The sequence below is a fragment of the Lissotriton helveticus genome, chromosome 2_1 (genome assembly GCF_964261635.1).
Source record: "Lissotriton helveticus chromosome 2_1, aLisHel1.1, whole genome shotgun sequence".
NCBI lineage: Eukaryota > Metazoa > Chordata > Amphibia > Caudata > Salamandridae > Lissotriton > Lissotriton helveticus.
In genome coordinates, this window is record NC_136059.1 from 1851503802 (window position 1) to 1851531318 (window position 27517).

General features: G+C 43.0%; 1 protein-coding gene across 1 annotated transcript in view; it reads right to left on the reverse strand.

The window, feature by feature from the left end:
* Positions 1 to 5038, reverse strand: part of LOC144819957 (bifunctional heparan sulfate N-deacetylase/N-sulfotransferase 3) — a 532418-nt gene extending 527380 nt beyond the window's left edge. Inside the window, exon 1 of the mRNA XM_078677644.1 lies at positions 4058 to 5038. Coding sequence (XP_078533770.1) covers positions 4058 to 5038 — 981 coding nt within the window. The remainder of the gene's footprint in view (positions 1 to 4057) is intronic.
* Positions 5039 to 27517: the final 22479 nt, after the last annotated feature.

The window sequence follows — 27517 nt, forward strand, 5'->3', positions numbered from 1 at the left end:
TGGCAACAGCCACCCCCTAGGGCCAGCTCCTGCTCTGTCCCGGAGTGCCCACCCCCGGGACATACCTGTTTGCTCTGACTTGGCAGTAGCTATGACAGGTCCCGCCATGATAACTGCACCTGCATAGGTCCAATTTTTGGAGTCTTTCTTCTATTTAAATGTTTATGGATGGTGCTGCAGGCATGTGAACAAGGCCAACGTTGTGGACGAAACAAGTCATGGCAAATTGTTGTGCAAAATAAAAAGCCATGGAAAGAATTTGGTTTCTGCACCGGGTCCATAAGGATTTGGTCTGAGGACAAAGGCCCTGTGAGGCTGAAATGCGTTGGTGAAGCGTTACATGCTTTGATAATAAAAATTTGAATATTGGATTCTAGAGAGCAGCGTCCCTTGTTCCGAAAATGTAATTCAGGGCTTGGAGTCGGCCCCTACGCTTGCAACCGCTGCTGTGTGCGCATATATATATATATTTAGTAAGGGTAATCCCCCCTTATTTCTAAATTATTTTACATTTGCATTTTGTCTTTATTGGGGTACACCCATCTACCCCCTCATTTTAAATTATTTTTATTCACCCTTTTTAAACTTTATCACTTTATATCCTTACCCACCACTAAGCCCTAAAACACCCTACCCAACCAAAACCCTACCCACTACTAAACCCTACTAACACTCTTAGCACCCTATACCCCTACCTTTCCCGTACTCTAAAATGCCGTAACCGCCTATAAGCCTACCCACCCCATAGCCCTAAAAATGAGGTTACTACCCTATACCCATACCCAACTCTAAACCCTAAAAACACCTTTACCACGCAATACCCCTAGCCACCCCTAAACCCTAAAAACACCCTTACAACCCTATAATCCTACCCATCCATAAATTCTAAACATACCCTTACCTCCTATAACCTTACCTATCTTTTTATTATATATATATATATGCACACCCACACACACGCACATATACACACATACATACATACACACATATGTACCTTAAATATACGTACCTTGCATTTTAAAGGCATGCATGGTAAAGGTATATGCGTGGCAAAGGCATTGCATTTCAAAGACAATACGTAGTAAATAACGCATGTTAAAGGTATTGCATGGTAATGCCTGTGTGGTAAAGGCTGTTTCCTGTTTACCAGCACCTTGTGAGTGTGCATCATTCTGAGCATAAAGAAACACTAACATAAAAAAGACCCTGAACATCATTTCAAGACATCACTGTCTTATTCAATTTGCCTCAGATCTACCAGGACACTCGTATCAGCACTGCAGCATAAGGCAAACAGTATGGGAACAACAGCATCAGAGATTAAAGACCATTCCCAAGGTAATCACAAATTATTTTTAACATTGTCCAGTTGAAACATCTGCCAAAAATATGGAAGATGTTAGACCTGGCCCTTTTTGCAGGGTTATCCCACAAGGTTTTGCCTTTTGCCTCCTATTTTCTGACCCTGTTTCCTTTACCCTGACTAGAGTAGTGGGTTCTGCCTAGCTTAGGTGCATACCCTAGCCAACAAGAAACTCCATTTCTAATAGCAGACAATTAGTAGAAATGGCTACATTTCAGCACATCATGCTTTCTGCAGGCATGCTGGGGAGAGATGTTACACGGAGGACAAAAAAAGTTGATTTTCTAATTTATGCTCATGCAGGAATGTAACTCCCTGCTACAGGAAAAATGGCTAAACAGAATTAGGTAATATTTGAGGATTGGTGTAAATCCATTTAACAGTGTTTGAGAAATCTATATTTTGTAAATGTGTCTGTGAATTTAGAAGTATTACTCAATCTCATATCTTAACTGTTAACTTACAGATGCTTTACAGATCTGGAAACAAAGATGTTTTGTCGATCTAAAAATTAAAAAACAAGTGAGGGAATACTTTTTGTCCTTTAGACAATGCAGGATCCATGTATCTGTACAATATGATTGCTTGGTTGCTACAGAAAATATTTGTTGCTGCTGTCATTTCAGGATACCAGGCACCAAATCCTATGTTTTGAAAAATGAAGTAATGGTTCAAGGGCGGGAATCTCCTAACCACAAGGAGGTCGTGGGAAAGTGTCAGAAAAAGAAATCTTTTTTCGTGGTATTTGTAACTCTTCCTACAGATCTGTGCATTCTGTAGCTGACATTTTGTATTGGAGTCACGAAACCTGATCTTGGTCCATGCATTCAGAAATCAATAGGGGAGAGGAGTTGGCCTAACGGCAAAGGCAGTCGACCTCTAATCTGGGGAACCAGGTTCGAGTCTCTGCAAAGACACACAATATCCTGTGATTCTGCGCAAATCTTAATCTCCCCGTGCCTAAAAAAAATGAATGTAATGTAACAGCTACTTATAAAGCGCACTGTGACCCGACGGGTATCCTGGCGCTGAGAGACAGGGGATCTGTGGCATGGAGATAGACAAAACGTATACTCTAGGATAGAGACAAGTCTTAATTCTCTTTCTGAACGACAATAGGTCTTTCATCTGTCGCAGCTCCGTGGGTAGGCTGTTCCAGAGCCTTGCTGCAGCAACACTGAAGGCTTGCCCCACCCCAATGTAGCTCTTCTAACCTTGGGTACTTTCACCTAGTTAGCCGAGGTTGACCGAAGACAGTGAGTGGGGGCATACCAGCTGAATTTGTTCTGCAGCGGTTTGGGTCCCAAATCGTGCAACGCCTTGAACACGATTCAGAGGGATTTATAGTAATGTGACCTCATGTAACGCAACTGGTGCTCATGTAAAGCGCTCTGATACCCGATATCTTCAGCTGAAGTTTGCGCTATATAAAACTCCATTAAAAAAAAATTGGTAAATCCACATTTAAAAAAAAAATATATATTTTTAGAAACAACTCTTACGGTTGCAGATCTGGAATCCTGCAGAAAAAAATGGCAAATAACTTAGGTTCAATCCCTGAAGCAAGAGCCTGCTGGACTGCCTGCAGGTCATGTGCATTGAGAATTTCCACATGATTTGTTAGGCTTAGGGCCACATTGTGGTTTGGATAATTGCAAATGGGTGTTGGACCAAGACACATGCCTGGCACAGGGGTCAACATCCCTAGCATAGACAGTGGTGTATTATAGGCCCCCGCATAGGCCTGAGCTCCAGGGTTCCCCCTCAACACAGTACCCTGGCCAGAGCCTTCTAGACTGAGTCTGGAGGGGGACCCCTTCCAGTATTTTGCAGGGGGCCCCCCTCAGGTTTCGTTACACCACTGAACATAGAGATTAAGCAAATGCACAGGGAGTGGACTGCCGGAGAGTTTGGGTGCAGGGCTTACCCACAAACCAAGTCCTGTTACCAACCGTTGCTGCACATAGCAAAGCCATTACGCTCATACAGTAGGGGCTGGCAGCGTGACGGGCTGAAGAGCACAAAAGAGCTGGATTCATGATGGATTTGGCAGAGTGCCTTACCTGAGCCCAAGTACGATGGTCAACACCTGATGCACATGGCTAAAGCTTGGTTGTAGAGGTAGCTGTGTGGCATTGGAGGCTGGGTGCAAACACTGATTGCAGGCCTCGTCTTTCAGTGGACCGCTGTGGTGGATAGTGTAAAGAAATTCCCAGCTGCGGTTTTGCATTGTGGGACGTGTGCAGGGCCAGGCTGCTGAGCAAGTTTAATTCAGTAATGAATGTCTTCTAAAAATGGGGTCATGCTGACAAATGTAAACCATAGAACCCTCACAATAGAAATTTCCAGTTGTCCAAGATGGCGCAGAGGATGGTACACCAAGATGGCACAGCATGTGTCTTCATCATACCATGAAATTACATTACAACCCATGCATTAACCTTATTTTATAGTACATACAAACATAATACATTCTTGTAGACATTTACGACCATACTGTCAGTTTTAATATAAGCATGTAGTCACGTTGTAACATTTACGACTCCGTCCTGTGCCTGAGTCTTAATTCCTAAACTCTCCCAGTTGGTCTTACTATTGCCCCAGCATTTACTGTTCTTCTCCTCTTGGATTTATAAACTTGATCTAAAATATCATTAACTTTTTGGCTCTGCAGACAAAGTTGGCACTTACCTTTACATCATTGACATTCATTCTTGTTCCCTCCTTCCCTACAAAGATGTCATCAATGTCCACCAGCATGTACCGATCAAGCGACAATGTGAGCCTTCTCCTTGTCAAGAAAGAGATGGCATCAATAAATATCAGCTTGTGCAGCCAAAAGTTTAGGTTGTTCACAAAGAAAACCCTCTGAATCCCATCCTGGAGACCAACATCATGAATGACGGTTGCATGGATAGCAGCTTTAGGAATGGGAAGCGGAAGGTTTTCCGAGGGCTTTACTTTGGTAAATACCACGGGTTGATACGCTGAATGATTAATCTGGTAAACCGTCCAGTCGTTGCCAGGTAACGAGCCCTTGTCCAGATTGGAGGATTTGGTAATATGAAGCAACGGGGACTGCGGGTTAACACAGCAGTTCTTGACGCCCACATTGCTATGCAGAGAAAACGAAAAGCCTTTCAGTTGTGAGCTCTGGACGCTGTTCTCACTTGTCTTGTGAAACCCAATAACGCCCACACCAAACTGCAAGCAGTACTTATCCAAGAGTTCTTTGTTCCATGAATCCATATTTGCATACTTTTGCATATTTTCAAAGATAATGAGTGCATATCTTCCTCTGTGCTTTTCGGTAAGGACCAGTAGTTCAGCTTTTCCAGACGCAATCTCTGTATGGTACTGGAACTGGCTGGATTCTAGAATTGCGATGATATCTTGCCCAAGCTGCGAGTATTGGCTCTCTACAAAGACCAGCACCACAGAGTCGGTTCTAAAAGCAGCAGCTGGATTGACTGTGTGGATATCCATCAGTCTATAGGGCAAGAGAGGAAGATCTCCGCAATCCACGTCTGACGAAACCTCAGAAATCTCATTTTCCTGTTTGTATCCATTGTATAAATAGTACGCCGAGATAAGGATGCTCACCATACAAAAGGTGGCAAGCAGGAAAATGGTCCTTTGGAAGTGTCTGTGAAGTTTCATGATAAAACTCATGCTGCGTTCTTGGCTTCAATTTTTCCCGACACCAGATGGAGGAAAATTGAATTTAGTACCTTTCTCCAATTATGCTGTAGTGATTTATGTAACCATTGCAGCACATCTATCCTTCTTCTGAGACTTTCAGAGAAATTAAGATCTGAAAAAGAAGAAAATCTGTTTAATGTTTATGCTGTGTACTTGTGTCAAAGAGAACAGCATCATTATATAACAGGAAATAACACCCAAAATTCCAATCACTTCTCACAAGCACTTGCCAGGCACTGCCACTGCAGTCATGGAGGGTTTGAGGTTAGCTATATCATGCGCTTGCTGAAAAATGCAAAAAATGTGCCACTTGCATGGGTGGCTCCTCCACAATGGCGGAGGAGAATCGCTCCACTGTCTCAGAGCCAGCAGGTGAAAAATAAATAATATTCTTTCATCGTTTTATTTTTCAACTGCTGACTGAGCCAGGGGGTGCAGGGAGGGGTGGGGCCGGGACCATGGGAGGTGGGAGTAAGACTGGTTTACAGTAAGTAACGGCCCGTGTTGGGAGTGCTGCCGGGCGCTGACGTGGGGCGGTGGAGGGACATGGTGGGGAGTAGTAAACTCCGGAATACGCCTGCACACAGGTAAGTACACAAACAAATAAAGAAAACAAATTTCGTTGAAAGTGCTACATCGAATTTGGAGATGCAGCGCACGCAACAAAATTAGTTTACTTTATTGGTTTCTGTACTTACCTGTGTGCAGTCGTATTCCGGAGTTTACTACCCCCCACCCTTCCCCTCCCCCACCCCATGTCAGCGCCCAGCAGTGCTCCCACCACGGGCTGCTACTGCTGGTTTATGTACTTATAAGTGCACATGTGTTTTTGGCCGGCCGTCTTAGGCCGGCCAAACACACATGCACACTTAGGTTTCTCCAACCAGACTCTATTGAACAGCCAGGCTGGAGAAACAGCACAAACTCCTGTGCCTGAGTGGAGCATAAAACGAGCCTGATCAGGCCAATCCATGCGCTGCTTTCATAACAAGAGAGCAGCACGGAGATTGCACTGGAAGCAAGTGATGCTGCCCCAGTGCCTGCCGGGACAAGTAAGAACACTGAGTTATTATTAACCCCCCACTCCCTCCTGCGCTACCCCCACCCCCACCTCCACCAACCCCACTGCCTTTTGTTTGTGGAGAAGTGTGGCTCACTGGTTAGAGGAGGCAGACCTGGAAGCAGACGTCAGCCCGGGACCAGGGTTCAATTCCCGGCTCGGCGGGGTCTTGAATCCTAAAATGTCCATGGACTCGACAATTCTCACTCCGGTGCCTACTCGATTCACGGGTTCACACTCTGCGACTCTGGGCAATAGCTTGCTTAATCTCCACAACGGCCCCTCGCGGCGGGATGCCTGGCTTTCACCTTGCGGATACCCTGCCGGGGTTATCTCACAGGGGAATACCAGGACGGGTTCCCTAAGCAAGCGCTTAGAAACCGCTTGGTGATTTGCGCTATATAAATTCCTGTACATTTACATTTGTGGCGGCCACCACTCGCCACTTCTGTAGGAAGCACAACTGTAAAATAGTGCTTGGTTTGTGTTCCCTGGTATTTTGGTGTTACCAAAACTCCTGCTCCTTTGCTTACAAGGGCCCATGGCCGCTGGAATTATGCTACAATGGAGAACCAACTTATATGTCACAGGTGAGTAATTATGCAGCAAGAAAAGGAAAATGATGGGGCATAGTGTGGCACATATTTTGACTGTATAATTTTTTAGAGGCTGGGTGCAGGGATTGACTGCAGGCCTCGTCCTGCAGTGACCCCTGCGGTCCATAGTGGAAAGAAATTCGGAGTTGGGGTTTTGGCATAGTGTACCGAGTGCAGGGCCAGCCTGCTGAGCAAGTTATCAGTAATAAATGTCTTCTAAGAATGGGGTCATGCTGACAAATGTAAACCATAGAACCCTCACAATAGAATCTTCCAGCGGTCAAGGATGAGGCAGAGGACGGCACACCAAGATGGAGCAGCATGTGTCTTCATTATACCATGAAATTACTTCAACCCATGCATTAACCTTATTTTATTGTACATACAACCATAATACATTCATGTAGTGACATACATTAGTGACAGTGTAGCACCAGGATAAAGTAATCCTTTACAAAGGACCTGCTACTACCTGGCACCATGTGTAGAGTTTAATAATAAAGTTAGGTATTTTTGAGACAGAAATATATTTTACCTTTCCTATCTATGCAAAATTTGCTAAATGTATTATTATGTGGAAAACACTGCGGCCGCCGAATCGTACACTTCCAGAGTTACTGCACACAGACATTCTATAATGCTGCTTGTATGTGTGCAGAGTTCACATATGCAAAATCTAATGAGGCATTCCCTCACTTACATGTGGGTATACCCCGTATAAAAGCGGCAACTCCATATTAAGCATGAACAGGCCTTTTTAAGCATAAAGAACCCTCAAGTACCCTCTAACGCCTATGAGAATAGGCATTAAGAATTCTTCCTAAGAAGTTGAGCACCCCACGATTGGTTTCTGTTCTCTTCCACTAGCAGGGCTGTCCACTAGCAGGGCTGGAGTTCTCTTCTGTCTCTGGAGGAAGTCTGTATATTCTCAAGCAGAGGGGGGAAAACATGTTGTTCCTTGACATTGTGCCCCGCCATGTGTTCATGCAATTTTACAGTGTTGTGCTGTGTCTGGTGGGTTGCACTCTCTGTACAATGATGCAATGCACGGTCTGGGAGTGAGCACTGTTACCAGACCATTGTCTGCTGATGCATACTCAAACTGAAGGCCTGCATCGCCCTATGTAATATGGTCTCAGGTAAGATAAATACATCTCAACAATTATAAAATATAGCTTTTTATATTTTTATTGATGTCTACTTTCACTGGTTGGGAATGAATACAATAGACTGTTGCAAAAATGCGACTTAAGCTATAGGTATGAAAGCGCACGGATAATGTGAACAGAGTATTTTTCATTATGCAAAGTACACCCTCGCAAACACACAGAAATTAGTGTTTAAAGCTGAATTATATTGCGATGAAACCTGTTCCCATATCAATTAATCTTTAGGTCTCGACTACAGACAGCTTTACCTATCTACTGGCAAGAACTATTTTTTCCAGTATACATATGGCTTTGGGTCAGCCACTTGCTCATGATTGGATGGCTTTGTAGTCTATCTCCCTTCGCGACTCCTCCTCTTTCAATAGCTTTCTTCTGTATTCCTCGGTATTCATATTTATTTCCATCCCAGGAGCATTTCACTCTCACAGTGTTGTAATTGATAGCTTGTATTTTTCTATTCCTAAACTTGCTCCCACTAAGGAAAAGTACTCCATATGAGTGCAGATATTCTGCTGTCTCGCCCTGTGCTGCTCACCTTTCAACCCTCCACTATCAATTCCCCTGCTTTCCTTGTTGATTCCCCTACCTCTTTCCATCACTTTTTTAAAATAACACCTCATACCCCCCATTCATTCTCGTCCTCCAGCCCCAAACCCCCTACTCCTCGTTGTTGGAAGCCCCCCTTGTGTAATTTTACCACTGGCAAGTTTTTCACACTTTGTGAGAAATCTTTTGATATTTTAATTTACGGATCTAACATAGGTGTCTCCCATCTTAGATTAGAAGATATAAATGGCCACTGGTGTCATGTTGCAGTGCCAGGTACACATAACTACACACGTATCATGAGACATTCCTGTGCCTGTATGAATGAGCGTATGGCTACTCCAAGGAGTCTCCCAGCACTGCTCCGAAAATAAGCCAACCAATTATTATAGGTTTGAGGCAAAGAGATGGTTTTTCGATATTTTCCAATGTATCGGGAGTTCGTTATAGGCCCTGCTCGCAAGGATAGAGAAGGAACAACCACTAGCTCTCACCAAGTGGAACTTTGGAGTCTGAACTAACAGAGACAACGCTGACCTCAAACCTCTAGAGGGGATATAGTGGGAGATTCTCTTTATCAAGGGAGAAGGGCCTTGACTGTAGAACCCACAGTGCATGAAAATCATAGCTTTAAGCAATGTCCTTTTTTTTTACAGGTAACCAATGCAACTCATTCAGCACGGTGGACATACAGTTCCTTCTTGACAGGTCCATAATGAGTCAGACAGCTGCATTTTGAGCAATCTGTAATTTATGGATTAAAAAATCAGACAAGGCAATGTAAAGGCAGCTAGAGTAATCCAATCTGGAGGTGATCAACACATGGAGAACTGTCCTCCAAGTTTCATCTGGGAGGGAATCCAGTAATTTCCATAAGGATTGTAAGAGAACAAAACAGGTCCCAACCACTGATACTGAGTGTCAAAATATAATTTGTCGTCAATTCTAACTCTCAGGACTTTAGCTGATTTTACTGTGGTGGTGGCTTTAAAGCTAAGGCTTTTAGCCGCCCTTTCAGGGTCCCTCAGGGATCCTCGCTAAGTCCCACTCTTTTCAATCTGTATGTCACCCCCGCTCACTGAGCTCATACATTCGTGCAGCTTTCAAGAAATTTCTTATGCCGACGACAGTGAGACTATGGTAGCTATCTCCGACGACCTGCCACTAGTGGCCAACATATTTAATCTCTGCATGACCAGAATAAATATTTGGATGAAGGAAAATTTTCTTAAACTGAACACTGAGAAAACGGAAGAGCTTGTGTTTGGTGGGGGGGGGGCAAGAATCCTTCTGGACTGGCAGATGGAGGCCAGAAGAATGCAGCCCATTACCCAATCGAGTTAAATCTGCAAAAATTCTTGGGGTGGTGTTTGATACCCTTTTGAATTTTGAGTTGCAGGTCAATCGGAACCCTGGCATCTGTTTCTATATTATTGAGACTCTCAGAAAGAGCTTTCCTTTTATTTCTGTTGAACTACAGCATTTGATGGTCATTGCTTTAGTTTAATCTAGACTTGACTACTGCAGTGCCCTTTATTTGAACATCAAGTCCGCCTCATTGAACAACCTGCAAATGATTCCAAATGCGGCTACACACATTATTCTTGCTATCCCTAAGCATGCGTCGGTTAGAGAGGGTATCAAGACGTTGCATTGGCTGCCTCTTTGGGAGTGCATCTTCGATAATGCTATCTGCATAGTCTTTCAAGCCCTCCAACATAAAGGGTCTAAACATTTCTTGGCCCTGTTTAACTAGTACATACATATAGAAATCCCTGGCAGGTCACTTAGATCCTCTTCTGGTAGGAAAGACAGTATCCATAGATTTCAAAAAGCTAAACAGAGCGGCCGCTCTTTCTCCGGTTCTTCCTGCAGGCTTTGGAATTCGTTGCCTGCCCATATTACCAATATGGATTTTTTTACTTTGTTTACGAATTCCCTGAAAACTTGGTTTTTTCATTGATGGGGAAGGAAGAGAAGGAATATCTTGTCGCCAACTAAAATTGGTCCACAGATCTCTTGCTTTGCCAAAAAGGAGACCATCAGTCTTGTCAGTATTACATTGCAGGCAGTTTCTCTGCATCTAAAGTAAAACATTCCTCAAGCAAGCGGCAAAGAAAACAGGTTTGTTTGATCAAAAGTAAGGAGCAACTGAGTATCATCCACATACAAAATTATAGCTTTTCCATGAGATTCAAAGAGGGAAGCTAACCGGCCCAAATAAACGTTGAATTGGTTAGGACTCTGTGACAATCTGAGTGAGAGATTCTTCTTTGAGGAGACATGGGGGCATCCAAATCTCTTGAGATCTCCCTTTGAGGAAAGACTTGATCCAAAGCCATGCGTGGTGGTCTAGGCAAATATCTGACAGCCGCTGTAATAGCACCTGATTGGAGATGGTGTTAAACACTGCAGATAAATCCAACAGGAGAAGAGCCACATTTTTGCCCTCATGAAGTGCACATTTTTGTCATTTCCTAGAGGATGGACTGTATGCTGTGTTAAGGACGGAAATCTGACTGGATATAATGAAGAGGTTTATTGATTTCCAAATAGTTGGATAATTGGATATTGACTACTTTCTCCAATATTTTCGAAGCAATGAAATTGGTTGATAATTGAAGAAACAGAATTGATCCGCAGAAGGTTTTTTCAGGAGAGGAATTCAATTGGCATTTTTCCAGCAGACAGGAACAGAGGCAACCTCTAGAGAGTGATTTAAAAGCTCAGTTATTACTGGGGCAATTGAGGTAGCAAAAAGCACAGGTGGTAAAGCATCAGAATGACTGACCGGGCAAAAGTGCAGTACAGCCAATAAGCTCTTTGTCAGAGGGATCGGATGAAAGTTATTCGGAAAGCGAGGATCGGTAGAAATTGTTAGCAAGTCCTTCATTATCGTAGGCTTACTGGCTTGGCTGATGAAAGCATACCCGCCATTAATATTGTCGGACCTGGCCCTTTTTGCAGGGTTATCCCCAAACTTTTTGCCTTCTTCCTCTTATTTTTCTGACCTGTTTGTGTTGCCTTTAGGACTCTGGGCACTTTACCACTGCTAATCAGTGCGGAAGTGCATATGCTCCCTGTGTAAATTGTAACGGCGATTGGGTTATCCATGATTGGCATATTTGATTTACTAGTAAGACCCTAGTACAGAGCACTGTGTGTGGCCAGGGCCTGTAAATCAAATGTTACTAGTGGGCCTGCAGCACTGATTTGCCACCCACACAAGTAGCCCTGCAAACATGTCTCAGACTTGCCACTGCATTGACAGCAAGTGCAGTTTTAAACTGCCATGATGGCCTAGCTAGTGCACCCACTTGCCTGGTCCAAACATTCCCTTTTATTACATGTAAGACACCCCTAACAGGGGCAGCTCCTCCACTACGGCAGAGGAGCGTCGCCCTATTGCTTTTAAGCAGTGGGACGCAGAAACCTAAAATGATAATAATTTTGCGTTATTATAATTTTCCTGCTGCTTTTCGGGCTGGTGAGTGGGCTGCTCTGCTCCTTAACCAGTGTTACAGCAAACAAATGATGGACAGAATGCTGACAATGCAAACATTCTCCCCAGTCAAAAGATCTGGGTTAAATCCATCATTCTTTTGCCCACTGCGCCACCCCAGTTTGGACCCAGCGATATGCAAATCAGTCTTGACCCTGTGCCCCATGGGAACAGTCCAGACCAATCTGCCAGGCCAGGTCCTCCCTGGACCAGAAACAAGCATCCTGGGACCGGTTTCAGGGTCTGTCACCCTTCTTCAGCCAGGCGAGCTTCAATCCAGTGGCAGAGTGAGCAAGGGACCCACGTCTGGGCATACCCATCCCACTTAGGGCGAAATGTGTTACAGCAAACAAATGATGGACAGAATGCTGACAATGCAAACATTCTCCCCCAGTCAAAAGATCTGGGTTAAATCCATTGTTCTTTTGCCCACTATGCCACCCCAGTTTGGACCCAGCCATATGCAAATCATTCTTGACCCTGTGCCAGGAACATGTTTTATAACACAACACACGTTTTAAAGACTGTGAGTCTGATTCAGAGTTTAGCAGTACGTACTCTAACTCAAACGTGACGGATATCCGGTCTGCGCTATTACATGTGCATGTTATCCTAACGTATGTAATAAGGTGCACGGACGGACTGGGAACCGAAACCGGCCCTGGAAAACTGCTCAGCCAGACACTCCCCCCAAGGGGTGGGGGGCAGCTGAGCTCTTTGCTAGGGCCGGTTTAGGCCAATTTTGTTACAGATGGCCGATATTGCCGGCCCCGGTAACACAAACACCACCCAAGGGCCCAAAAGTGGCCCCCACCCTGGCGGCTCACCAGGGAAACACTCCATGCCCACGACGGCCAGTCCGGCCCTGATAAGGTGGACGGGATATCCGTTAGATTTGTGACAGAGTACCCATCCAACAGACTCTGAACCAAGACCTGTGACCCTTGAGTTTTTCTCAAAACCAATATTAAAATGGCTATCTCATATACACCTAACGAATGCCTACCTCCTATTAACCTAAGGAATGCCTCTTTAATGTATTTGAATGTTCACCTTTCATTCGATGTTTTCATCTTTCATTTTCTGTTGTTTGTTTCCATGACAAATTCTCTGCCAGGCACACTGAAGCTTAGGTTTGCAGTCAAAACAGAATGTGTCTTGAATATTAAAGTAATTCCGTTCTTTAATGTGAGCTCACATTGTTTTCTCGCCTTTAATTAGAGTCCATGTCATAGAGCTGTATTTTCATAATCAGATGTACAAATTCAAGAATCACTTTTAAGCTGCTGGTTGTTTTTTTTGAACTGTTGTTCTTGCCAAGCAGATGATTTTTTGCTCTTATGCAGCACTATCCAAAATAACACAGTTTGTTTAAAAATAGATTTAGGATCGAGATGCAGACAACTAGGATGTATGTGAATTATGTGAACATTTTTTGGGGGGAAATGATCAACACTTTATGCTGGTTTCAATCACAAATGTGATGCAAAACCACACAAAGTGTTGATTTTGGGATTTACTTTCCAGTGGAAAACACATATTGTGCTAGAAAGTCACCCCAAAGTATCAAAAAGCAGTGCTACTTTATGCTAAGGAAGCGTACCATGAATTTTGACCCAAATGTAGGTTTAGCTTCACACACACACACACACACGCGCGCGCGCACACACACACACACACACACACACACGTTTACTACTGTGCAAGTTCACGGGTGTGTTCTTCAATGCAAGTCCAGCCTAAAGTGCCATCGCAGGGAAGGGGGGGTAGCAGTGTCATATCTTAGTAGATATGGCGGCTGTTCCACTCTCTTCCTTTCACACAACACCGCACTTTAATTTTGTTGCTGCTGCACTGCTTATAAAAAGTAAATCTTGCCCTTTGATTTTGCTCAAAATCATCACTTTAAGGCCATAAGAATTTCAGTTTGAGAGTAAGAGCAGACATGCGCACACTGTGGCAAAACAGCACGTGGCACTGAGCATGAATGATTTCTACAGAGCAGCAACATGCACACGTGCAAGGCACTTTAACATGGGCATTAATACAGTAATCTGAAAGTTCAAAGGTTCTTGAGCTCATGGCCATAGCCAATGCTCACTGCCTCATAAGTAAACCAGAGCCATGGAAATAAAAAATCAAAGCAGGTCGTGCTATCAGTATAATTTACACATGTTTGATCTGCTTTGCACATCCCACCCCATAGTCAACCCTTAGCCCTTAAATAATGCAAAGCAACGAATAGCTTGTGGACTTCCTGTAAGTCATAACTATACTATTTCTACATGCAATGCAATGTAAATTTGAAATTGACAAAAAAACAAAATGCATGAACTTGAACCTGCTGCTTCTATCTTATTTAACAAAAATGAGTAGGAATGTATGTTTGTATGCTTTTAGTCTTTCTGACATGCTGTGTGGATGAAACCCATGCAGAAACACCCAGCATTTATTTAGGAACAAGCGCTCCTCGTTCAATGAATGCTCACTGTACTGATGCCCAAAGACATTACTTTTCTGAATCAGCACAGTATGTTATTTTGAATATATATTGATAACCGTCCGCCGATTACTTCTTTTGGCCTCATCTTCAATGTGAACCAATATGGGACCTATTTGTATTTCCCCTTTTAGGAGTGCAGATTATAGGATGTAGAAGATACAGGTTGGGCTCTATGAACTTTCCACTATCTGACACTAATTTACGTTGGAGATACAGAAGTGGCTCACAGGGCCATGCAGTATTGTTGAAGAAATTAATAGAAATAGAAAAGTTGACAAATAGAGGATATTTTATGTTCTTTTTCATTGCATGTTTGTGGGTGCAATAGAATAGGAGTTAATGCTAGCATATATTTTCATTCAAAATACATTTAAGTTTATCTTGAACTGCATAAGACGTAATATTTAGAAATGGAGCTAAACTGACCATTCTCAAATAGTTTTTTCAAAACTTATGAAGCGTATTCTGCCACAGATATACACACCGGAAAAGAAATTGATTTGATGCAAATGTGGAGAATATGCAAAATTACACCTAAATGCTAACTTCACACCTGCCTCAAACGGTGCAACGAGGACAGGCACATTCAATTTCTGTTATATAGGCTGCATTATGCGGCTCTTACCTGTAATCATCACCCTAATTTATTTTCAAATGAGAAGTTTACTCTCAGGCTCAGCCCATGTCTCTGTCTTTAGTAAGTCTGTTGGAAAAGTTACCACGTAAAGCAGCAACCATATGGTACATCAATGCGGAGAAAAAAAATAAAATGGGCCCTCTAATTGGCATTTATGGCTAGGTCTTTATTGATAAGGCAGTGCATATTCTGTAGTAAGTGACCATCAGTTTGTCAGGGTCACCCCTGTGCTAGTGTCAGATAAATTATTTGCAGTAAAGAACAACTGTGAAAACAGACTATGTGTAGTCTTTTTTACCATACCTACGAGTTCTAAACCAATGCCTACTAGAAAGCCGCCATCAATACCCATTGATTTTGATTTATCAGTGTTTCTTAGATGCGCACTTCATTCTTTTGTTTTTGAGCATGTTACATTTTTTAACTTTTCACACAAACGGTGTCTTTTTTAAATCAACACAGGTTTTTTTTGAAAATCAGTACACATTTTTCTTTCAAGTATGTACCATATGATCCAACATTTTCAAACGTGACAATTCACTTTCTTTAACGCCCAAATTGTAGGCATATTTTTTTAATATTTTGAGCCCTGTACAGGCCCACAGAAAGCCGACACAGCAGAAGACGCTGAAAAGCGGCACGTTTCCAAGCAGATGCAAGGGATCCCAGTTTGGCAGCGCTGAAGGCATATGAATCGTTTACTGTTCTAATTCCGCTCCGAAACTGGCAAATTGTAAGAGTTGGATTCCAAATATTTCATAAACTCCAGTTACACATTTTTCAGATTTCAAACGAAACGCACACAAAGTTAGAAATGCCACCCTGACTTTAAGGTGAGAACGTCAGATTGTGTTTTACGTGGAACACATGGTGGTTGGAAACACAGCACACATAAATGGGGGTAATAAAAATCATTTGATGGTCGTTTTGTGAATTATTTTGCCCATAAATCTCTTTTGCATCTGGTTGTGCATGCGGAAATGGTTGTATACATGGTGGGAAATGTTGCAGTACAGGCATACAAGAATGACAACGGGAACCCTTGGCAATTTCACTGAGTGCAGGGGTGGGCAGAATGTCAGATAAAAAAAAATGGAACATATGCAAATTCCTGAAAAGCATTCGTATTATGCGAATTACGATTGGCTTGGTTCTCTGAGTGAAAATTATATAAATATAATACCCGGGCATACTAAAGTCACACAAGATACCTACTTAATGTATTTTCCATACCTTTTTTAAAGCCATGTGATGAGAATTGCTAGCCGTGGATGTGGATGTGGCAAAAATCTAGGCCCAGATTTTTTAATCTTTCACATAACACAGCAAGGCAGAGATAAACTGTGCCATATTTGAAAAGATATGGCTCTGTTCAGCTCTCCCTGAACTGCCATACTTGTGCCTAATGCCAGCCCGTGCACGATCATTCATTGTAGACAGGTTTCGTTTTTTGCACAAAAACACGATATTTCTCCTTCTTATGCCAAGGTCAGGTATGCATACCAATTTAGTGCAAACCCAGGTTTACTGAATTCAGTAATGCCGAGTTTGTGTCAAAATACAAGGGCAGATGCACAAGAACACTCATGTGCCATATATGTAACGCCTACCCGATGCAGAGTAACACAAGGCAGTGCTACGTGTTGCCTTGCATGACATTTTTTTTGCAAAGCCATGCAGTTCCATCTAAATTGGGCTTTGTGTGGGTTTGCAGATCCTGAAATACATTTTGCATTGTGGCTGCAGCAAAAAAATTGGTGCACCCATAACGCAAAATGATAGAAAATGTGGGCCCTAGTTCCAAAGTTACTACAAAGCATTATTCTGCACAGACTTGTCTTCCACTGGTAAAAAAAATTGTGAATAAAGCACAAGCAGTATTGAAATAAAAAATAAAACAAAATACGTGAAAAGCATTAAACTGGATTCAAGCATGATCATGTTCCTATGAGAAAACATATTTGCCTGCACATAGTATAGAATTGGGAATTATGCAGAATTGTAAGGGAAGAATAAACGCACACATGGAATTAAGATGTGTCCCTATACAAATAGCATAAATGTATATATATATATATATATATATATATTTATACACACACACACACATATACATACAAATAAGCACAGGGCACATGCCAGGGTGCTAGAAGTGTAGAACCCACTGCCACAGTAACAATGCATTGTTGGGGTTGTGTTTATAGATACCACTAAGTGAGAGAGACCCTGGATCAAACTGTGTCATCAGAGGGGATAACGCCTAAGATTAGCTGTTTGAGTTGTATTGTGCTTAGGCGGGTATGAGCTTGTTTTATTTGCCCATAATATTTGTGGCAACAAATGGAGATTGACCTCAGGGCCTGGAGACTAAAACATTCCTAAAGTGAACCGTGCTCTCCCCTGACAGGAATGTGAAATTAAGTGCCATGGTTTGGCGCTATTTATAGAGCAGGATAATAAAATATTGGAAACTCCTGTGCGTTGTTGTCCCAGTATTACCCAAGGAATGCCCTGTGGGGAAACCTGCTGCTGGCTGTAGATTAATAGATCACATCTATTTTTATGCATTGCACATTTGTCAGAGCACACAGAGCAACATGTTATCCTAGAACTGAACGCGGTGACGCGAGGGCCACTATCAAGAACCCAATCTGTGCCCGTGTGAATTGGAGCTGTGAGCAGGTTTTTTACGGAATTGTTCTGTTTAGCGTCAGGGTTGGACTGAGACAGAAAATAAACCCAGGCACCAAAACAAAAGTGCCCCCAATTAGCGAATTTGATAGGTAAAAGTGGCCCCCACTTGCATAACCGGAGAGTTTCGAACTTGTATAGACCAACCTATATGTGTTTTGAAACATAGGCCGACTGTCTGCGTTTGTGCTTGCTGCAGGCAATGTTTGTGCTAATATCATGGAAATCAGTGGTGTAAACTGACCCACCAGACCATAAAACAGGCACACAAACAGCACACACACTTGCCTGTGACACTAGGATTTTGGAAACAGCACGATTGCCCTATAGCAGCGCTTAATTTTAGCTGGTGGTTTTTCTTTGCTCAGCACCAGCACGTAATCATCAACTGCAAAAACAGCAATTGATGGATAGAATGCAGAACAATGTCATAAATTCACCACAGTACAGAAATCTGGGCCTAAATCCATAGTTTTTTTGCTCACCATGTCATTCCAGTTTGAACCCAGCCATATGCAAATCATTCTTGAATCTGTGCCCAATGGGAACCTTCCAGCCCGAACTACCTGGCCAGGTCCTCCCTGGACTGTAAAACAAGCAACCTAGGACCGGTTTTGGGGTTTCACCCCTCATCAGCCAGGATAGCTTGACTCTAGTGGCATGGAGAGCACGGGACCCACGTCTGGGCATACCCTTCCCACTCAGGGTGACAAAGGCAAAAACAACAATTGATGGACAGAATGCAGAACAATGTCATACATTCACCCCAGTACAGGGATTTGGGCCTAAATCAATCGTTTTTTTGCTCACCATGTCATTCCAGTTTGAACCCAGCCATATGCAAATCAGTATTGCTCACTTTGCCACTGGATTCAAGCTAGCCTGGCTGATGAAGTGTGTTACCCAGAAATCGGTCCCAGGATGCTTGTTTCTGGTTCAGGGAAGACCTGGCTTAGCACTTCAGGCTGGACTGTTCCCATGAGGCACAGGGTCAAGACTGATTTGCATATAGCTGGGTCTGAACTACCTATGGGCGAAATTTGCGAATTCGCGGTACGCGAATTCGTGCGAAAGTGAATTTGCGGTCCGCAAAATCTGCGAATTTGTGCGAACTTGAAGATTTTTTTATTTTTGCGTGTTCGCGGGTTTTTTCTTCAGCGCGGCTACCGCGAACTTACCCATGCGGTCATTTTTGGGCGCGGCCAACTTGTTCGCGGGAGGAAACAACTCGGCAAACTCAGAATCAAGGTAAGTCAACGCAGCGCGCAAGAGATTGTATTTTTGATGCGCGAACAAGCAAAAAAAATTTGCGAACTTGCGAATTGCGGATTGTTTGGCAATTTTGCACGATTTGTGGACCGTGAAATTGCCAAAAATCCGCAAATTCCGCGAGCGGAACAAATTTTCATCCCATGCTTAGTCTGAACTGAGATGGCGAAGTGAGCTAAAAAATGATGATGGATTCAACCCAGCTCTGTGACTGGAGGTGAGTGTCGGAAAAGTTTCAATCTCCGTCCATCATCTCCTTGTGTTTGCTTTGTTCGCCATATGTTGGAAGGGTATGCCCAGTCCTGGGTCCCTTCCTCACTTTGCCACTGGATTCAAGCTAGATTGGCTGATGAAGGGCTACCCAGAAACCGGTCCCAGGACGCTTGTTTTCGGTTCAGGGAAGACCTGGCTTGGCAGTTCGGGTTGGACTGTTCCCATGAGGCACAGGGTCAATACTGATTTTCATATAGCTGGGTCTGAACTGAGGTGGCAAAGTGAGCTAAAGAATGATGATGGATTCAACCCAGATCGGTGACTGGGGGTGAGTGTCTAAAAGATTTCAGCGCTCCGAACATCATCTTCTTGTGTTTACTTAATCATCAACACCAGCATTTTTCTTTTGTGGTAGGCACAGGGAGATTAAGTGATTTGCCCAGAATTACGGGATGTTGAGTCAATGCTGAGATTCAAACTTGGTTCCCCACCTCTGAAGTCGGCAACTCTGGCTATTACGCAACGTCGTCCCCCCACCTTCATGGTCAGTAGTTGGTTATATTTTAAATGCGTTTAACAGAGCAAATGAGCTGGTGCAAGCGGTCTCTTGACAAGAGCCCGGCACTTATCTTTTTTTTACAAATTAACCTCTGCCATGTAGGCCAGACCAACCCTGTCTATCGCGCATACACTTCCTCTGTAACTCCAAGAGACAGAGCATGAGCAGCAGCATTAGGATCCAGGTTCACCAATTTTTTTGTTCACCTTAAGGCCTAAGAGTTAATGGAGGGCAAATGCTGTGCATGGCCCATGTGATGCCCCATCACGTGTCAAATTCTCCAAAGAATAGACAAAAAACATGCATAATCCACTCGCGTTGTTTAGCACAGCTACGTAGTACGGAATATCCAAGATGGCCTCCCTAGCACATGGAATATACGGAACAAGTCCTTAAATAAATTGGGAACTAATAGTACAGTAATTATGTAATAATGGCGGTAAACCACAGAATGTGATGTCACAGGAAATTCTGTGACAGAACTATCACTTAGTAATAACAAGTACTTTGCACTTTTAGGAGAATGTGTGTATTTTCTAGACAAAGTGGTGGTACAAACACTACTTGTTTATTTATTTAATTATTGGTTTAGTTAACAGAAGCACACCATGGCCCAGGGATATACAGGGACTTTATATGTAAAAGAAATCGCACCTCCTAGAATCAAGAATTAGTGTGGAAACTATCAATGTACGACTGAGGAAATGTTGGCTCTTTCACCCAGTCCCCAGGATCAAAAGGGGAAGAGAAAAGAAAAAGATTCAATAACATTTGTTTGGAATTAGTTTAGTAAAAGTGCTAGAACAAGAGTTTTTGTGGGATGTTTCAGGAAATGAGACAGGGGAAGGTGCTTTTCTGATATTTATGAGTGAGGAATTCCAGCATGGGGTGGTAGCACCTCTAAAAGATTGCTTCTGGGCTACGATAGTTTTCAATTTGTGGACCTCCTGTTGGAGAGGGATACATAAGGCGGATTATCGTGTTGGGCACCTTTGGAATCCAAGCAGTAGAGTTTGAATTGTATTCTAGTATTAAAAGGAAGTCAGTTGAACTCACTTAAAAATGGAGTGATGTGGTTAAATTTGTGTAGGTTCTTAATAAGTCTGGCTGCGGCATAGAGTATAGGTTTCGGTTGTGCAATAGTAGATCGGAGAGCACCCAGAAAATCAACTCTTTTAAAACGGGTCTGGAAATAAAGGGGCTATTTACTGAAGTTTTTAAATGGTCTGGAGTAAGACCAAGCCTTATTTTTTGAGTGCACGGAGTAAGAAATTTGCAGTCTGCTGTAACCTTATTATTGCGGAAAAGTAGGTAATGTGGCGAAAGCTCGTAGAACAAAGAAATACAAGAAAAACAAGCAGGTGAAAGAAATCTCTTTACAGAATCAATCTGATTCGGATACTGACGAACTACACTGTGGTGAGGTTCTGGTTCAGGTGGTCCAGAGTATTGGTAAGAGTTCTAAAAGTCCTGTTGACAGTGTTAAAGTGAATGGTCACACCGTCACACCGTCAAAATGCTCTTTGACTCTGGGGCAAAAGTTTCATTGATCCCGAAAAGTTTTTATGACTGTTCTTTATTTAACAAAGTGAAGGTTTTCAAACCGGATATCAAACCACTTGCATATGGTGGACAACCTGTAACATTATTTGGTTATTTTGTGGCTGATATTGAATACAAAGGTAGACTTACTGCCGGGAAGATCTATATCTCATCCAGGGGAGACAGTATCATGAGCTGGCTCCATCAGGCTGATCTCGGGGTGATATTGATTCCTGGTGGCGATCCAATCATTGTTCTAAAAGACAGTTTCCCTCCATCATTTCCTAGGAGTGACAATAACCATGAGCCCTAAAAATTGTTCAAGTGGATGACTTACGTAGTGAAGTCTTCAGAGAAAAGTTGGGTTGTCTATCAGACTATACACACAGAATCACTCCTAGAGCCAATGCTACTCCTGTCTCTTGAAAAGTGCGCAATGTGCCCTTGGCGCCAAGGGAGCCCATCCGCAGGGAGCTACAGAAGTTCAAGAAAGAAGGCATCATAGTGGTGACCGAGGCTAGAGATTGGTTGGCTCCTGCTGTTCTCGCCTGTAAGGCTTCTGGTGAGGTGAGGTTGTGTGTGGACCTTCGCAGTCTGAATCATGCTGTTATTGCTGACAAGTACCTTCTCCCCAATATTACGGAAATGCTGACCCAATTAGAGGGGGCTGAGGTTTTTTCTACTTTAAATCTAAGAGCTGCATACCATCAGATCAAGATTGCTAGTGATCCAATCAATTTGACAGCATCATCACTCCGTTTGGGACATACAAATTTACACGTCTTCCCTTTGGTCTAAATTCCGCAGCCTCCATCTTCCAGCGAGCTATAGAGGTTGTCTTACATGGGTTGCCTGGTGTTAAGATATACCAAGACAATGTCCTGGTACATGATTCCTCACAGAAATTTCATGATGAGAGGCGTAGGGCAATTTTAGAGAGGTTTAGGTCTCACGGCCTGACTTTACATGAAAATAAGTGCAGATTCAACTTCGGAAATTGAATACTTGGGACATAAGTTGACGAAGGAAGGTGTGAAACAGAGAGATCATCTGGTAAAAACTATTGAGACACCGCCAGCACATTCCATCAGACTGTGGGTCTGATGATTCAGGGCTACTTCCCAGGCATTTTGTTCTATTATTCAGTCCTGATGATCCCAGAATTCTTCTCGAGATCAAAACGTAGTCGACACCTACATCTTAACTCTATACTTTATTTATTATATATGTGGAGTACAAGATGTTTTGTTCATTGTGACTTTTGCATATTTAAATTTTTCTTCCTAAAAGTCACTTTTAGGTCACTTGCCTGTGGTTAGGAAATTGGCTGATTTCCCATTACCCTTTCATGTCTAGCTCACTCACTCTGTATATTTTGTTGTGTTTTTCAGTATTTGTAATGACTTTCGTTTTAAAGGGACAACAGTCACTTAAAACTACCTTTCTTGGCATGGCCGAATACTATAATAATTTTTTCCCCCAGTTTGCCTCAGGCACGTTTACCCTAAGGTCACTTTTAACCCGTTGCATGCTGATGACGGAACCGCTCCGTCATCAGCTGCGGGTGCGCTGTGCTGATGACGGAGCGGTTCCGTCATGGCCCGCTCGCCGCTCATGCGCGGCGCGAATTCCGCGCCTGCGCTGAGCGTTCTATTGAGCGGGGCGGGCCATGACGGAACCGCTCCGTCACAAGCACAGCGCAACCGACGCTGGTGACGGAGCGGTTCCGTCAGCAGCATGCGCCCGCCGTATTTACGCCCCGCCCCCTTAGCACTGCGGCGGAATAGCCGCCGCAGTGAAGGGGTTAAAGAATGGTGTTAAGTGTTTATGGTCGGCTTAGTGCCAAGTAGAATTTGATGATATTAAAAATGCCTTGAGTGGTACCCCGTCACTCCAAAGTTTCGACATTACGGCTCATCCCATTCCAGACATGTTTTATAGATGGCCGGAGATCAAGGTTACACGAAGCACTGAAACTAAGGATGTTGTCAAGTTCCTGGACGAAGTCGTCTCCAGAGAGGGACTCCCTGACTGTCTGTTGACGGACAAAGGGTTCAGCTGGTCTCAAGAGAGATGGAGGAATATTTGTCGAAAAGAGGTATTAGGCACAAACGTTGTGCTCTCTATCATCCCAAAGCTAACGGGATGGTGGAGAGGTTCAATCGAGTCCTCAAAGAGTCCATACAACTGGCAAAGGTCCAAAGCAAGGATTGGAAATCAGAAGTTGTGGAGGGTGTAATGGTTTACTGTCTCACGCCTCACTCCATCATGAATAAGATTCCCTTTGCACTGTTAAGGGGATGTAGTCCAAACACTCACATGTTACAATCTTGGATGAGGGACAAGTGTTCAAGTACAGATTCAGGTGTGATTTCTGGTACAGTGCCCTCGCAAGAATCACAAAAATTGAAGTCTTTCAAAAGTAAGGGTTACTTTGATGCCAGGCATGCCATTGCACACACACACACGTGCGGGTGGGTGACAAGGTGAGAGTTTGCTTGCCCCAGAACTCTGGGGGTCTTTCCAAGTTTTCCTCGCCGTTTGTGGTTAAAAAACTTTTTCAAAATTCTGTGAAATTAAATGATGGACGAATTTGGAACTTGAGTAGGATTGCTCCTTTGCATATTAACTGTCTTTCTTTCCAGAAGAATTATCCAAGAGTGCGCCTGTGTTGCGCAGAAGTCCTCGCACTAAGAAGATTCCAGCGTTATTTTATATTTGTTCCTGTTCTTATGTTCCTTTTATTTGCTTAATGTAAAGGGGAAAGGTGTGTAACAACCAGCTTGTTATGTTTTACTTTGAAACCATGACCAGTATTTTCTTTATTACATTGTGTGTGCCAAGATTCCTTATTCTAGCGTGTTCATCTTGTCGGACCTGTAATAGAACTCTTGCATGTCAGTTGCTGCTTGTGCTGCATGGATAGGACGTCACTTCCTGTAGATGCTAACTTCAAATAAAGATCATTTGCTGTCAACCTTAACTGCGTGCTATGACCAGTGTTATTACACCTTGTCATGGGCAATTGAAGCTTTGAACATACAGATCATCTCCTGGTCCCACGCTGTGGTATTCTGCACCAAAACAACATGGCCGCCGTTTGTGCAACCTGCCGCAAGAGTTGTGGCAACTGAGGAGGAAAGGCAGGGGGTTGTGAAAGGCATCAAATGTCTTCCACAAGATACTGTGCACACTTCTCCCATCACACTTGCGGAGTGCTTGTTAATATGATCAGTCACTCAGATGCCGCAACCTACGGGAATAATCATTCACTGCAAAAGAACATTTGAGTGACAAAGCAGTGAACGTGTGTTCGCATGTAGCTATGGATATGTGTGTATATATATATATATATATATATATATATATATATATACGCAAGTAAGTGTGCATGTCTGAAGCATAAACGTATGTATGTAGGCACAGTGTACTGTATACTTGCAAGACTGCATATATGAACGTCTGATTGACTATATTTGCGAAAGCATGTAGATATGTTTATTTATGTGAATGCACTCAGTTATTATATGCATGCATATATATATGGTGTGCCTTAGTGCAATTAAACTTAAGATATGTACTTATACAGGAGGAGTTGATGCCATCCTTTGCACAAAAAATACTATTTCCGTTCAGGTAGGTTTCTGCCATTTTGGGGCATCTCGATAACTATGCGCATCAACTAATATCCATGCCTGCCATCTTTTCACGTATTATGGTGCAAAAATCAGTCCACGTGGGCACCCTTCAGAAATCACCGAGGAAGCTATTTCTAGAATTTACACCGTGACCCTAAGCGCTCCTGGGCACCCCTAGTGTTAGCAGCCCAGAGCCCAGATCCCTGAAGCACACAGAATATAAATCATTTACTCGTGGTGATGCACCAGACTGGTAAAGGTGGAAGCCCAGGGGTAGACCCCAGACCGGCAGAAACCGTCGCTAGTCTTATAATCGAGCATGACCCTTCACCTACTTCTTCTCGTCACAGCCAGCATGTCTGTGGCAACCATTTCACAAACCCAGACAACTATATTTGCTGCAAATAGATAATCAAATTAAGCAACACACTCGAAAAACAAAGGTGGAACTGAAGGAAAACTGGTGCCGGACCTTGCTGAATAATTTTTGGAGTTGTACTGCTCGTGTTAATGCGGCTGGGGAACCTCCTAAAGAAACAAGCACAGGCAAAGACAAGATGGATGACTTTAATGTAGTAGTGCATGAAAATACAGCCATGTAGAAGTGGTGTTTGAGTGACCTGCCTGTAAAAATGTTGTTTAGCACATTAAAGTGAGACGTACTGGCTCTGCCCATGCTCTTGGGGGTGGGGAGGATTGATGTATATATAAAATACATGAAGGAGATACAGAACGAGTGTGATAAACAGTGTGATGACGAGTGAGTGCACTTTTCAGATGTAAAACAGTCCCTCATGCAGTTCAATGGAAACACATCATAGAGGTCAGAATTATATACTAAACACCCCAAAGCATGAGATAAGAAAGTTTTGCTCCTGTGAGTCGAGCCAAAGCTTACTGTATACTTTAAAGAATCGGTAGCAACAATTCATTCAGACCGTTGCGTTGTCAATCCAGACCTAAAGGGGCCTGGCAATAGACAATTTAACAGAACCCTTATGGCAATTAATGGCAAAGGAGTGCAGGTACATCTACTCAAAAGTAAACAGAGAATAGATAATGCAGTGGGCCTCACGATCATATTAATGACCAATTTCTGAATTATGTAATATTCAAATTCTTCCTTCGTTATTTCATTTTTTTCTCATTTCCTTTGTTCTTTCATTCATCCCTTCTTCCTATAATTGCACATTTGTTAGTTAATTTCTTCTAATCTTCTTACTTCTCTTGTTGACTTACTGACAACCTTTGCTTTTTTTCTCTCTTCCTTCTTTCATGTCCTTTCTCCTAACTTACCCTTGCTATTCCTTTCTTGTTTTCTTTACCCCTCCCACGCTCATTTCTTGCTTCATTGCTTCTTCTCCTCCTCTCTTCCCCATCCTACCTCTCTCTCTCTCACTCCTGCCTTCCTTCCTCATTTTATTTCCCCCTTTATTTTCCCTTCGTTGATTGATTCATTCATTTTCCCTCCCCTCTTTTCTGCCACTCTGCCCTTTCTTTGCCCATTTCACCTACATATTTTCACACTATAGCTTGGTGAGCACTTCCTTGTGAACGTCCTTTCTAACCACCAGATGCATCAAGAACCATTTTAATATTCCTTAATAGCGAAAAATTACGATTCGCTATTAAGGAATAGCAAAATGCACTGCATGAAGCAATCACTAAAAAAATAGCGATTTCTTAAAATTCCTTAATTGCGACTCGCCAATTGCGACTCGCAATTAAGGAATACCTCCCCATTCATTCCTATGGGCCTAGAGGCCCATAGGAATGAATGGGAAGACATTCTCAATTTGCGAATCGCAATTAACGAATCGCAAATTGAGAATGCGATTTCAAGGGTGCAGGGGTGTCCAAAGGACACCCTGTTTCACCCCTGAAAATGATCTGTGCACATATGTTGCGCACACACATGCCCTTAGGGCATGTGTGTGCCCAACATGAAACTTTGAAAAATGCACTAAAGTTTTTGCAAATTACCATGAAGTTCAACTTCATGGTAATTTGCGAGCCCTATTAGCGAAATGCTATTTTTTAAACTTTAATGCATTGCATTTAAGGAATCTCAATTTTTAGATTCCTTAAATGCAAGTAATCGCAATTTTGTGATTTCCTATTTTGCGATTTTTGCATTTGGGATGATGCTTACCAAATGCAAAAATACCGGTCGCAAAGGGGCAGATTCTGAGAATCTGCCCCTTTGCGAGCGGATTTTACCTTGATGAATCTATGCCTAAGACTGTTACGGAATTCCCTGCTACTGTAGCACAGACAAGTCTATAGCAACGACGCTGTGAGCCTACAAGGCTCGGTTCTGGCGGGTGGGCCATGCCCAGCCAAACATGACCTTTGGCCCTCCCAGTCAGCAGAAGCGTCCATGAGGATAGCCAAACATTGTGATGCTTTTTCACTTTGTTTACATTAATTATCAATCTGAGGAAGTGATGCAACCTTTCTAAAAGAAAACACAGGCTATTTGTTGTTGTTTTGTACATACATGGACATAACACTAAATAGAACT